The 15,516-nt window shown below is 39.9% G+C and overlaps 1 protein-coding gene across 3 annotated transcripts in view; it reads right to left on the reverse strand.

Annotated features, from left to right (window-relative positions):
* CPEB4 (cytoplasmic polyadenylation element binding protein 4) overlaps positions 1 to 14,482 on the reverse strand; it is a 95,281-nt gene extending 80,799 nt beyond the window's left edge. For 2 of the 3 annotated variants that reach the window (XM_006864798.1, XM_006864799.1), the window contains exon 1: positions 11,899 to 13,439. In XM_006864798.1, the coding sequence (XP_006864860.1) occupies positions 11,899 to 13,023 (1,125 nt within the window). In that variant the 5' untranslated portion in view covers positions 13,024 to 13,439. Of the gene's footprint in view, positions 1 to 11,898 lie in introns of all 3 variants that reach the window. The other variant, XM_006864797.1, reaches the window with a different exon arrangement.
* Positions 14,483 to 15,516: the final 1,034 nt, after the last annotated feature.

The following is a 15,516-nucleotide window of genomic DNA, read 5'->3' on the forward strand; positions in this document are numbered from 1 at the left end:
GGCCACCTGACTGTATCCTTCATGGGCAGAAGGATCATGTTGACCTTGTTCCAGTACTCCCAGCACATGGTCCATAAAATATATAAAAACTCACTGCCATCATGTTGACAGCAACCCTACAGAGACATCATTAAACACGTGTGATTGAATGAGAGCAAGAGATGAAAAGGTGTGATGGCATCTAAAGACACAAAAGACCAAAACTGTCTCAATTCTTAATAACAAAGCAAGAAAATGTAACCAGCAAGTTCTTAGGCCTGCCCTGTTCTTTCATTCCTCCTTTTAGAAGACCTGTACACCCAAGTCCCAAGAAGCCTGAACTAGAGCAGGGTTATGAAAGAAAGAAAACAGTATAATCTCCACCCAATTTTTTTGGTCACCAGTTGATGATTCGGTACTTCAATTGGATTTCTCATTCTCTGGTTTTGACTGCCTTGGTGACCACTAACACCCCACTATGCTGTGCCCAGAGAGGAGGAGCTGAAGTCAATACTGGTTTTCCCTAGTGATTTGCACCAGGATGAACAGGTATAACAAAAACATGGGCTTTCCTTTAGTTCCTCACAATCATTCTTTTAATAAACTAGAAAAAAAATGTTTTGTGATGCTTTAAGGCAAAGAAAGATAACTTATCTCTTAGAAACATATACGGAACCATTTACAGATTAAATGATACTATATCTGGAACTGCTTCAAGATAATATGAAAGAGAGAATGAATAGGAGTACAGATGAAACAGGGATACCTAGGAGCTGGTAACTATTAAGGTAGGTGACAAGTACACGGGGGTTTTCTCTATGCTATTCTGCCTAATACTGAATATGTTTAAATGGTTCATAGTTCAAATTTTTACAGGCATAGGGGACAGAAAATTAGCCAAAAGAGAAAAAAAATCACCAGTTGCCCATTGAATTTTCAGCAGTGTTTTGAGAAAATGGGAGTATAATCTATCTTGAGTCCTACAATTCTTTAAATACACTGACTTTATTTTTTAAAGGACAGTTCCATTTATAAAATTCTACTTTGAAGTTAAGCTCAAATTATCCTACTCAAGTTATATACTGGTTTTTACTTTTTTGAGATTTTGAATATTTCTATTTCATGACATATTTCTCATAACAACAGAATTTTGTGAAAGGCAAATATATATACAGCTTGTTGTCATTAAGTGCTGTTGAGTTGGTTCTGAACCATAGCAACCCTGTATAGGGTTTCCAAGGACAGGCTGGTAGGTTTGAACTGCTGACCTCGAATCTAGTAGTCCAGTATTGATCCTACAGCATCACACCAGGACTCACAATTATTTTCTTCTGAGAATTCTGTTGTCAGTTCTGACATAAGATACATTTTTTTTTTTTTTTTTTTGCATTACTGTTTCTGTTGTTAAGTGCCTTTTGAGTCGGTTCTGACTCACAGCAAGCCTGTATAGGATTTTCAAGACTGTAAATCTTTGCAGGAGCAGAAAGCTTTATTTTTTTCCCACGGACTGCCGAATTTGTGTTTAGCAGTCCAGTTCTTACCCTTCAGAGGCATCGTGCTCCCCCCTTTTATTATCAGTCTCTTTATAAATTCAGTCTTTGGTTTGGGGGGTTAACAGGAGTATGATAACATCAGCCAATCATACTGCTGGAACATACTGTATGCAGTACATCTCATCAGTAATGTTGTTGCTGTTGTTAAGTGCTGTTGGGTTGGTTTCGACTCACAGCAACCCTGTGAGTTATAGTATAGGGTTTCCGAGGCTTTTTAAATCTTCAGAGAAGCAGAAAGCCTCATCTTTCTCCCACAGAATGGCCCGGTGGGCTAGAACCATGGACTTTGTGGTTTGCAATTCAGAGTTCATCATATGGAACCACTGCACTCCCATTATCAATGATGAGGTACAAAAAAACGCACACACACAAAAAAAACTGGACAATAACGTGGCTTGTTTTAACTCAAATGCGTCATAAATCAGGGAATACCTGCACCTCAATTAATCCTCAAATACACCAGATAAGAGAAATGAAAGACTGAGAGATCAGGAAGACTGAGTAGTTGAGTTGACCACACAGTTATTAAGTAGAAGAGCCATTTTTGGAAGCCAGACCTCATACTTCCACTGTCACAATTAGAGTATTTTTCTGAGCAGCAGTGTTACTTATTTTTAGTTTTTTTCTTTCCTTAAAGGAGTTGATAATAGCTGTCCTTGTCCTAGTGTGGAGCTGTAGGATAAGTACTGGACTGCTAACCACACGGTCAGCAGCAGCTCCTTGGAACTCCTATACAGGGGCACTACGAATCAGAACTGACTTGATGGCACTAACAGCAAAAAATTATACTGACTTGCACAATAACGCTACTGACTAGCTACATTCCTCAAGAATACATAGAGGAACTATTATTAAAAGTATATCACACAGTATTTTAAATTCAAATGCGGTAAAATGTACAGTGCTGTGGGTTAATGCACTGGAATGCAAAGTAGGTTTGAACTGCAAGGTTAGTGGTTCAAGCTAACCATTCACTCATTGGAAACCCTACACAGATTTGCTATGAGTTGGAACCAACTCCACAGCATTTAACACAACTATAGCGCAGTTGTGCTAAAAAAAAAAAAGCTATAAAAATAATAATTGAGCTATATCTGGCAAGTGTTCTGCCTAACAGAAATACCCTATAATAACAAAAATACCTGTACCATTTTAGGCTTGAACTTTAATATTTCACACTGCAAACAAGAAACGAACCTGTGTGTATCTGAGGGAGCTTTTCTTCAACAGGTAATGGGATCTGAATTCTGCTATTCAAAGGTTAAAGCTTGCCTTTTCTGGTACTATTTTGTCACAGAATTTAAATAAACACTTAAATAAGGTAACTTAACAAGTGTATACTTATAAGTGTGATTATAAACGAAAAATACTACTTACATGTTGTTCTTATAATGTTAAAGTTGAATCTGTTTGTCTTAATGTTTAAATAGTTCATAAATTAAAATTAAATCATAACAAAGTGCTAGTTGATAGTTTGTTTTTAATATTTAAGTGGGGAAAATGTACAGTTAGTATAAAAGACTAGTATAGAAGATAAATAAATACATAATTAAACCAAAACAATTTTTATGAGATATTGAGTTCTGTAAATTATCCATGTATTAAAACTTCAGGATAAAAGTCAAATTACACCCAATTCGAATTTCAATGTACCTTTTCCTCTCTTAAATACAAAAAATAATAAATTCTCCATTAATAAGTAGTCTTCTTTACTGTATGCAAAAGCAATCACATTGCATGTTCCAAACTTCTTAAAATAACTATGGGCAAAGTCTTTGAAAATACAGAAAAATAAAGGCTGTCAACACTAATGAGACTTTATGTATGAGTCTCATGTATGTATGTATATAAATACATAAATATAAACTTATTTAAACCTCTCTTCAAGATAATAGATAATTTGGGTAAATAGTTTACCTATCCCTACCTGCATCTAGCATACTTAAAGGGAGCATTCTCAGAAATGAAGTCTGTACAAGAAAATAATCAATAGTATACCTAAAAGGGGTTCTAGAACTTGTCCCATGAAATAGGCTTCTTATGGAGCCTTTGCAGTATATAGGACCTTATGTGGAATCCTGAGCCCCATCCAGAACTTTCTGAGGTGGGACATTCCCACTAGAAAGGACAAGCAGGCCCACCTGGAACAGGAAGAGTGACAAAAGACACATCTTCAAAGAAAGCTCATTAGGAAAAACCCCAAACAAAAATGTCAGTATGACTGGCTACTGCAAGATAAGCAAGTTGTTCGCCGGGAAGCCATCAAAGCAAGAGGAAGGGCTGGTTGGTCCAAAGAGTGGTGAGACCTGGGGACACCTGAGCCCATGGACAAGGACATAGCCACAGAGGGCTAGAGCTGAGAGTGAAGCATCCAGCTGATAATGAAGTGAGGGGAGAGGCACAAGAACACCCAAACTTGCAGATAGTACTCATTTGACCTAGCCTCAGTGGCTTGATAATCAGAACTCAACTAGAGGAAGATAAAAAAGAAAACAAGTTTTGATAAAGGAAATAAGGGTAAATTGCTACAATATGAACTTGACCTATATTTAAGGTGGTGGTGGTGGCTGTGTGCCGTGGAGTCGGTTCCGACTCATGGCGACCCTGTAGAGGGGGTTTCTATATTCAAGGTAGTAGCTTAAAATACCAACAGAGAGGAAAGGAGTCTTCACATCAAGTATCAATGCTATCCCCTCTGTATACAGGGTTGATAGGGATGGTAACTTACACATTGGGTACCTAAAATGAGGGGGTGATAAAGGTACAAAGTGACTGGCTTACAAGGTTTCAAGAGGGAGTTTAGTTTAAGAGTGTGCGAGGGAAGATAGAGTCTCCACTGAATACTTTTCATCTTGTCTAGATGGGTCTGGTGAAAAGAGATGGGGATAAGATTCTTATGATTCAATAGTGAATAATTGGTATCATGACTAATTGCAACTCTCACAATTGTAAAGGTAGAAGTTTTGTAACAAAACCTGGGAAGTAGTCAATCTTACAGTTCAGAAACAGAGGACCCTAGGATCATCAGGGAGAAGAGCACAAGTGAAATGCAGGACCTTATCCAGAGAAGCAGCAGTACCAGAGATGGACGCAGAGATGGGGACATGGAGAGAGGGAGCAAGCAGCTGAGGACTCTGGATTCATGGAAAGAGAGGGACTGAGAGCTGGTGGCCAGGAGGCAGGCTTGCAGAATGTGCTCTTTGGTGGTATAAATTATTATATATGCCAAGTGCTTAAAAAAAAAAAAAAAAAACAGAGATAAACAAAATAAGACATCAGAATTAAACACTTTCTAGTCCTGTCCAGGAGTTCTGGTGTGGCACTGTGGGTTAATGTACCACACTGCAAGTTTGGCAGTTCAAGCTCTCCAGCTGCTCCTCAGAAGACTTACAGTGTTGACTATGCATAAGAAATGACAGCACTTAACAAGTCCTGCCCAGGAGTCCTGGTGTGGTGCTGTGGGGTTAATGCGCTGAACTGCAAAGTCTCTTTGAACTGCAAGGTCGGCAGTTCAGGCTCACTGGCTACTCCTCAGAAACCCTATACAGGGTTGCTATGGGTCAGAACCGACTCAATGGCACTTAACAACAGTCCTGTCCAATCCTCACAATTGTTTCTATATTTGAGCACACTGTTGCAACTATTGGTTCAATCCACCGATTGCATTGAGGGTCTTCTTCATTTTTGCTGACCCTCTATTTTACCAAGTATGATGTCCTTCTCCAGGGACTGGTCCACCCAAATTTTATGCTACCTAATATGCTCACAGCTTTGGAAACCCTATGGTCGCTATGGGTCAGAACCAACTAGATGGCACTTAACAACAACAACATGCTCACATGAGCTCTGGTGTGGCACTGTATGATACGCACTAGACTGGTAACCATAAGGTCAACTGTTCAAACCCACCAGTCACTCTCAGAAACCCTCTACAAGGTCACTAAACTCAACGGCACACAGCAAGAACACTATATCCACATACTTAATATACCTCACAATAACCCTTCAAGTGAAATCTTAATTTGATGAGATATTGCCTTCCTTTGCTCAAGGTTATACTGCTAAACAGAATTCAGAATCAAACCTAAATCTGCCTGGATCCACAGCCTGTGCTTCACTCTATTACATTTTGGCTTTATAAATAGCCTTGCTCAATAACTATTTGTGTTTTACCTTCAGAAACTGGTTAAAATAAAGATCTATACCTTGATCTTTCTAGCCACTAAATATTTTCTGAAAACTAGAAAGAACTCATTCCATTTCAATAATATAAAATGTGATGAGAATCTACACTAAATTTGAAGTTAAAAGAAATATAGATTTGTCTAAATTCTCATTGCAAAAGTTTTACTCCAATTTCTGCAAGGCATCTTTGAACAATTAAATATGAGTTTTGTAGGGAAAATTATAATGAATGTGGTGTTCCCTGTCTTAAAGAGAAACACATTATACATACTCACTTATCTGTGATAAAACCAAAGCCCAGAGACAATATGGTGCTGAAAAAATAAGTGATAATGGATCTACAAGCTTATTTTCCTTATAAGATAGAGAAAAGTCATACAAAAAATATATTTAAACTGTAAAATTGAAGCCAGGTATAGATTAATCTTAAAACTACTTTTCCCATTTCTTTCTCAGGAGCACCAACAAGGATTACGCTCAAAAACTTAATCTCATTAACTAAGTAGCAACTTTCCTTAGGTTTGCAACAAACTTTTTTTTTCCTGAAAGAGGTTGGAGCAATGTGTTGATCGTATTGTGGTTTTTCTGAAGACAATAACAAAAAATAATCAAAACCCCCACCCCATCCAAATTTCTATTCCATCAGGAAGGAAATTAAACCGAGTTCAAAGACCTACTACAAAGGTAGTGGTGGTGGCGGTGTGCCATGGAGTCTGTTCTGACCTGAATAGGGTTTCTGAGACTGTAAATCTTTACAAGAACAGAAAGCCTCATCTTCCTCCCTGGTGGTTTTGAGCTGCTGACCTTGAGGTTAGCTGCCCAACTCTAAGCACTATGTTACCAGAGCTACTTGGGGACAATGTGTATTGAATCGGCTTATTCCAGTACCATCCAACCCATGCTTACTTTTGTTTGTTGTTAAGTGCTGTCATGGCGTTGGTTCTGACTCATAGTGACCCTGTATAGGGTTTCCCAGACGCAGATGGTGGGTTTGAACTGCCCACCTTGAGACTGGCAGTCTAGTGTTTATCCTACAGTGCCGCACCAGGAGTTAGTAGTTAAAAATTAGTCTCCTACCTCTAACCCCCGCTTCTAATATAAATACTAAATCAAAGATGATGTTTCCTATTCGGATTCCTCTTGGGATTGTATTAAGAATCAAAAAACTCCAATGAAGCAGAATTTTAGACAATTTAAACAATTCCCCATAACTTTCAGAACTGAAGCACTGCAGTAACTTTCTGTTTACAAATACAAGATGACACATATAATTGTAAGGATCAATACACTGACAACAAAAGGAGAGTTATTAAAAAAGTGACCTGCATTATTTGCCTGGTTGAAACAACTTAGATATCAGTGGTAACTGTATCTAAAGAAAGTGCAAATGGGCTCTAAGTAAAGTCCTAAGGTGTTTCTCTATCAAGTTTCAGGACAACCTTTGTGACTTAGATTTTGCCTTCTTTTTATTTTTTTGCTTGCTTTCTGGATCTTAGCTAATGGAAGTGGTACCATAATTGAGCCATATATAACATGGTGTCTGCATAAATACCAGGCAATTCTCCTTTGCTTTCCTGTAAGGACAGTAGAAAACCTAGGTAACTCTCCAAAGAAGTACTGTGGTCAAATGTAATTTGGCAGCACCCTGATATATTATTTGGTATGGACATCAAAATGCCAGGATGCGTTTGGCTGGAAGAATTTTTTTTCTCTTAATGTCAGCGTCAAATCATGCTCTTAATCACATGAATAATGGACCTTGTTTCTTCATTATGAGATTAGGACAGTGATACCAACCTCATAGGGGAAAGAAAAATCTATAGACAAACTGTAACAGCAAATGAAAGCATTGAGTATATAGTCCCTGGTATAAAGCATGATGAGGCTTCAACAGTTTGGTAAAAAATGGAATGAAAAGATAATGGAATTTTTCCACAAACTTTAAGAAGCCCCTTCACATAGATTCAAAATAAAAAAGTAATTCCTTTAATATGATCTAAGTATAGAGTTTTTACCTTGATAAGCAAATACATTCTATTATTTTCCACTTTCAAAATTTCATCTACAATCAGCTTCTGATCAATTTTCCTCTCATTTTCCATGGAGGTGTTCTCCCCTTCTGCTCCCTCCCTCTCAGTTGCTGAAGTAGAGCAGTTAAAAGTCCCATCTTAGGTGTGACTAATAATGAGAAGAATAATAATAATGTCTACCTCACAGAGTTGTTGAATGAGCTAAATGAGGTAATACATAGAAAACACTTAGACCCCAATGGCATTATTATTATTGCCATTGTTGATTCTGACTCATAGCAACCCTGTATACGGTTTCCAAGGAGCAGTTGGTGGGTTTGAACCACCGAATTTGCAGTTAGCAGTCCAGTGCTTATTCTACAGCACTGGACTCATTTTTTATTAGCCATTATTATTAAATGCATATTACTTTGGTTGCATCTGAAAACAGAATTTATGCACACCATATGAATTATTTTAATAAAAGCTTTAAATGAAGCAAATGTAATATTAAGAAACAAGTTTTTAAAGAAAACATTCCCCAAATATAATGTCTCTGCATATCAGTTATCTGAGGATTATTCACGTATTTGGAATCTCCACTCCTGCTCCATAAACATGAAAAAAAGGGAAAATTTTTAATTATTCATTTTAATTGATCAGAAACTGATTGTAGATGAAGTTTTGAAAGTGGAAAATAATAGTAAACAAATGTAAAAATCGGAAAATTTTCAAATTAAAATAAACATGCCCAATATTAATCACATTTTATGCAAATCATCTCCTTTAAATAAAGCAATACCATGCTAGCTTTGCTTGCATACCATCATTATAATATAGCTATGTAAACTCCGTCCTGTATTTCTGTGGTATATTTTAAGACCTCTCTACAGAATCTGAGAAACATTTTCTAAATAGCAATTGAATTGCTGGCACCTATAAAATTTTTTTTCTAAAACTGATAGTACTTAAGACATTTGTAAATAAAACAGAAATGGTTTAGAAATAAGAGTGTGGCTTGTGGTTGCAAGGATTTAACAATTTCACAGGAAAGTGCTTAAGGATCATTAAGAATTTCAGACATTACCTAAATTATCTCCTCCCTCATTTTATGTAGAAACTCAGGCCCCAATAAATTATGACACTGGGTAGAGTCAACACTACAACCTAGGCAGGTCTGCTGTCTCCTAGTCATGTTCCTTTTCAGTTTTTGGTATCAAATTTAACCAAGTCATTGATATAAACTCAAAATTATATTTCTTTGCCAAAAAATGAATTTAAAAGAATTACTGTCTAAACACACACACACATGAAAGAATAGCATTCAGCGCCAAAGTAGTTTACTTATTTCTTTTGATTTTTTTTCAAGATTATTAGGAATCTGTTGTCACAAAATGATTTTATTTCTTGTGACTTTATTTTTCTTGTGACTTTGAACCAACCCCATGGCTCCCCCACATGCTCTCCCAAAATCATTCCTAAAAATGGTGGGAGAAAAGAGCAGAAGTCAGCAACTTTCTTCCTACTCCCACCATGTTTGAGCCAGGTGGGGCCATCCCTTTTCCAACCTTAGTATAATACAGAACAATTCTAAGGGAAGAGTTTCTAACAATATCATTTAATATCAATCTTAGCTTCTTCTTATTTCATTAACCAATTTATGATATAAAGAAAATATCTGATCAAAAGTATGTTAAAGATATTCCATTATCCCCAATAGAAAAACAGTATTAATGACATGCATATAAACAGAGTTTATTTATTTTCTGAACATTTTTTTCAAAGCAATCTTTATCAAAAGTCAACAGTAACTTGAAAGAAACATCACGAGTTCATGTTCTGTCAGTGAATAGCAGTAAAATAAGACAAGTGTATTCAATTTTGAGCCAAATTTAATCCAGTTAAAAATGTACACACTGCCAATTTAGACTGCTAAAATTAGTAATCTATACGTAATTCATAAACTACCTTTGCACTACACTTCTTTTAAATTTATGTTCAAAGGAATATCAAAAGCAACCCTTTAAAAATAGATTTCATAGGATTGCTAAATGTCTTAAAAAGCCTTTCTCCTGACCATTAAAGAAAGATAATTGTTCTTCAGTTTCAGTAAAAACCCTTTCTAAGAGCAAATGCCAACAACCTTTTGCTACTGAGACCTATTATTAGAAAAAAAAAAATCTAAAATGGAATTTAACTAAGTATTTTAAGATATAGCCTAACCATTTCACCTGAATCCTTAAAGAAGGAATATTTAACTCTTTGGAATGACATAGGGTTCACTCAGCAAGCTCCTCCTTCCCCTAAGCAAATGACTAATGAAAACAGATAATTCTGTTTGTGTATCATATTTGGGGACATTGCAACTATTTTGTAATATGTTCCAGACCTTGCAGATAGACTTTTAAAATAACCTTCTAGCTGTAGCACATGTGCACGTGCGTATGTGAAGGTATACATTTATATACGTTGCTGAGGTTGTTGTTAGCTGCCTTCTAGCTGATTCCATCTCATGGGGACCCATGTGTGCAGAGTAGAATGGTTCCACAGGGTTTTCAGGACTGTGACCTTTCAGAGGCAGATCACCAGGGCCTGTGCTTCCAGGCACCTTGGAGAGAGTTCAAATCACTAACCTTTTGGCTAGTAGTCAAGTGCTTAACCATTTGTGCCACCTAGGGATTGTAATCATATTTATTTTTAAATCTTGTTTTTGCTTTGTAACCTAGAGTGTGATCTTTTACTAGCTGTATACTCTTGGTCAAGTTATTACATCTTTCTGATACTCAACTTCCTCATCTGTAAAATGGGAATATAATTTACTTACCTTGTGGGGTTGTTGTGAGGGCTGACACAATGTTAGCTATTATTACCCTATATAAATTTATTGGGAGTCCAGGTGTGGCACTGTAGGATTAGCACTGGACCACAAGGTCAGTGTGAACCAAAAGGCCAGCAGTTCAAACCCACAAGGTGTTCCTTGGAAACCCTATACACGGTGGCTATTATGGTACTTAACAACACACATTTACTGTTGTTTTTGTTGTCATTGTTAAGTGTCATGGAATTGATTCTGACTCATAGCAACGCTGCATAGTGTTTCCAAGGAGCAGCTCCTGGGTTTGAATCAGTGACCTTGTGATTAGCAGTTCAGTGCTTATCCTACAGCACCACACCAGAACTTCATACATTTACTAAGCTTCTATAAATCATTATATCCTCAAAGTATATAAATTCAGTGGGGCACCTGATGTTCAATCAACTATGAAATTCTCTTTATCTTGAGTCTATCAATTAAACTGGCTACTCATTAATTAGAAAACATCCAGCACTGTCTCTGGCCTGAACCAAGAGAATATGCTGGTAGCAAGAAAAGACACATGATCTTTGCCTGGACCTATTTTTAGCAATGGTTTACTTTACTACACCCTTAGTGTTAACACTGAAAAATAAATAACTAGGGGAAAGACACCATAACAAAGTCATTCTGGGACTAACAGTTTCATAGTATCATATTTAAATTTAGGAAGAAAGCATTTAGATCATTTTTCTCTCACTACTAGTCCTTACTAACCCAAGGGGGACCAGGATTTGAAAAAGCAGTTTAGGAGACATTGCTGGATGGATCTAATTTAGAGAGTTCAAATTGTTAGGTTTGCTTTGTTTTGAGTTATTATTTGGGGGGGGGGGGGGGGAGATGTCCAGGTTCCAAATAAACCAGTGAGAAGTCTGCCTGTCATTCAAGCTTTGGTTTTCCTAACAGCGGAGAAAGAACTGCATTTTATTTGGTTGCATAGTTACTGTGTATGGGCAGAGAACAGTCATGAATTTCCTCAATAAATAAATCCATACCTAGGTGTTGACTCTCACCTAAGTAGGTAAGAAAGGCATTACAGGTTAAGGGTTATGACATCACTTGCTACCTGGCATTCATAATTATGCCAATTCATAACATTATCTATGGTTACAATTCAAAAACTGCCAAAGAAACAGCTGACTATTTTGCTCCCAATGACTCCTCTGCTGCGAAAATAATGTCTCATCATGAATTCATTTTCAATCTAAGAAGAGTTCAGATGTGAACAAGGGACAATTCAAAATCTCTAAGGCAAATAGATACTAGGCTATGGCCATTTCCTAATTTATCTAAATCTATTATTGGAACATAATCTTACCGGAAAAGGAAAAATGTTGTCAGCTCGGTTCAAGCTATCTTCCATCCAGGATTTGGGAGCAAAGGCAGAGCTGGGCCGAGCGTACTTCTGCAGCTGAATATGATTGCTTGCAAAATTTTTCTTCAAAGGTGAGATGGAGTTCAGGGGCGTTATTCCTCCATTCAGCCCTCGGCGGTGATCTCGGCCTTGGGAGCCTCCCCAGCCACCATATCCACCACCCCCTGGGCTCCAGGAAGAAGACGGGGTCGGAGACGGACTCTGATAGCTGCTCCACGGAGAGGGGGGTTTGTTAAGGTTATTCGCCAAATGAGGCAGCTGGTTAAAAGCAGCATTTCTGTGTGTGAAAGGCGGGGGATGGGGACTGGCAGGCGACCTCCTTTGCTGCTGATGCTGGCTGTGATGATGTTGGAAATGAGGGTGATGAGGGTGGTGCTGCGACAGGGGCCCGATCTGAGGGGAGAAGCTGCCTCCAAAGCCAGGGCTGACATGATGGGGAAAATTTTGAAACAACAGAGCACCGTTATTCGCTGAAGCAGCAGGGACCCCTCCCTGGTGGAAGAAACTTGCATCTTCATTGATTATTGTAGAGGAAGAAGGTGCTATCGCTGCTGACCAGTTACTGAACCCAGTAAGAGACGATGCACTAGATGTCAAGGGTTGGGTGGAACTCCCTAGCCCAGTAGCTTCTTGATAATCGAACCCTGTCAACACAGGCGATTCAATTCGTATTTTCTCCTTCCCGTTGCCATTTTCTGAAGAATTGTCCCCTTGATTTTCTTCAGATTTTGCCTTCTCCGTTTCAGGCAGTATTCCAGCTTCTTGGCCTGGACTGGGAGAGAGCTGCTGCTTTTCTAGAGGGTCCTGCTGTTCCTGTTGCTGACTTTTGGCTTTTTCTGACCCCAAGATCTCATCCTGAATGTTATGGGTAGCTGGGGCAGGAAAAAGCCAAGCTGACCCAGCACTGCTGCCATTGGCAGCTGTGTTATTATTTATAAAAGCAGCAGGGCTGGGGGTGGCATTTTGGTGATGGTGTGGAGGCTGCAGATGTGGATGGAATCTGACTGGAAAAGCAGATTTATTCCCAGTATTGCTTTGCACTAGCACTCCAAACCCGTAATCCCCCATTTATTATTTTTAGGATCAGAATCTTACAATTAAAAAAAAAAAAAAGACAAACTGATGTCTCACACTTTATCTTCTACAATGTAAAATTTAAGTTGTTTGAAATGTCTTATTTAGAGCTAGCTCAAAGATCGCAGTTTATCCCCACCCTAAATAGTTTTGATTTGGAATTCTGGTCTCTGAAAAAACCAACAATAAGAGAAAAAATTGGAAAAAAAGCAAAACAAGAAGCCTCCTAAAACATTGACATGAATCCAATTGGACTTATTTCTAAGAAGGAATAAAAATGAAGAGGGTAAAAATCAAGTCTTTGGTTAGTAAAATAGGCGCTTTCTTTTTCCAAAGGAAAATACACATGAATGACAAAAACACAGCTTCTCAATCATCTATGGATGTAGAAGAATAAGCATTGCGCGGAGTAAAAATATATTTATATATATAATTTAACAATCACATATGGTCTTCCTCGGGAGTTTCGATTCACTCACATAAAAATTAGAACAGGGCTAAGGGGGAGAATACGTTCTTTTCTTGGCAGTTTTAAAAAATCAGGAATAATTTAAGAACATTATATATTATATATTATCTCTATAGATTATATTAGGCGATCTGGGATGGGAGGTGAATTTCTGGTTGGTTGCGGGAGAGGCAATCAGCATGGACTGAAGGGGGGAGGATTGCGGGCAGCTCTCTGCTGTTCCTGGTCCTGCTTCTGCTCGTTCACAGGGTGCAGTGGGGGCCTCTGGGGCTGATCCTGAGGCTCCGGGTGCAGAACTTGCTGCGGTCGCTGTTCCTGGGCTCCCCCCGGCCTCCTCTCCCCCATGAAATGGGCTGGAAACACCCGTTTCTCCCTCTTGGGGCGGGGGGTCGCGATCACGAAGGATTTAGCAAGACTCGTCGAGGGCGAGCTGGTGACCCGGGGGTGCGGGGACCAAGGGAGCGAGCTGGAAGGTCCTGCGGTCTCTGCCTCTTCCCCTCTCTGCGGCTCCGGGGTTTTTTTCCCTCATGGGACCCAGGGGCGGTTTGTTCGGCTCTCTCAGTTCGATTCTTCGTAAGGGGGTTAAAAAAAAAAAAAAGAGGAAAGAAAGGGGGGGAAAAAAATCCCACCGCTGTGGTACTCTAAAGGAGAAGTGCCTCCCCTCTTTGCTCGCGCTCTCTGTTTTACCCTAGGTTTTTAAAAAACTATAATTTAGAAGGCTTTTGTTTCTCCTCACGGTTGTTGGGCCGTCGTCGTCGCCGCCGCCGCCGTCGCTTTACCCCGGCCCGCTCTTCTCGCTATCGTTGCTGCGGACTCCGTCTGGCTCTTCTTTTTCTTTCCTTCTTCCTCCTCTTCTTCCTCTGCTGTCGTCGCTGCTGCTGCTGCTACCGCCGCCGCCACCGCCTCCCGGTGCCCGGGTCCCGCAGCCGCGGCTGAGTCCTTCTCCTCAGGACCGAGCCGAGTGAAATGACAACCAGCTGGAAAGACCAAGAGACACTTCCGGTTCGAAGAGGGAGGGGTAGGGTACGGAGGACGCCCCACCCACTGGCGGGACGACCAATAAGCTGATAGAATCTAGGGTAGGCCACGCCCATTAGACTCAGACCCATCCCAGGAAGGTCGAAAAGTTACACCACCACCACCCCCCGAGAGACGCCCCTTCCGTCTACGCCTCGCCTAGTGAGGCCCAGCGCCTGGAACCCGCCCCCCACCCCCACCCCGAGTGACCGCAGTAAATCGCCATCTTTAGTATGGGCAAAGGACTCCTTCGATGTTTATCTTCTCTAATCAAGCTTTGCAGGAGGAGCATATGGTGACGCGCGGAAGAGAATGGAATTCTCGCGCAAGGCGGAAAAGAGTCAAGGGTCTGGGTATCGAAGTGGCGACCTGCGAGATCCTGGGTAACAGACCGGCTGCCCACAGTAAATGTGGTTACCCAGGCCTCACGTGCTCTGGACTGAGCTCCGCCCCAGAGGGATATGGGAGGGGGCGGCTGGTCTTTCCAGCAGCTGTGCTGTGCCTAGAACTGCATATGCTTTGGACCTGAATGTGGATTTAACGGGGTTGCTCTCTCTCCACCTTCCATCCCGCCCCATATTCACGTCCCCAACCTGTAGTAGACTCCAGTCTTGAGAAGTCTTTCAGCTACAAACATAAAGCTGCTGTAGATGTCCGTTGCAGAGCTCCTATCTCTATGCTGCTCTGGTACACCCTGTACGCAGTACCGGGGAACACTTCCAAAACAAGAATCCTAAGGTCCTCTCCTACTCATAGCTCTTCTACCACTGCTCATTGCTTCTAGGCTAAAGATCACACTCCGTGTCTGGTATTCAGTCTTTCTACTCTGAGCTGTATATCTTAAACACCTCATCTCCCTCCAAAAGCCCCAAACTGCTCCATGCGTTATCCCAGTGACTTTTTTACGTGCTTTTTTCCCTACACTTTGTAGATACCTGTTTCGTTTCCAGAATCTGTTCAGATAATGGTTGCTTACACTTCTCACACCTATACTAGAACTA

Source organism: Chrysochloris asiatica, unplaced genomic scaffold, assembly GCF_000296735.1.
Source record: "Chrysochloris asiatica unplaced genomic scaffold, ChrAsi1.0 scaffold00071, whole genome shotgun sequence".
Classification (NCBI taxonomy): Eukaryota; Metazoa; Chordata; class Mammalia; order Afrosoricida; family Chrysochloridae; genus Chrysochloris; species Chrysochloris asiatica.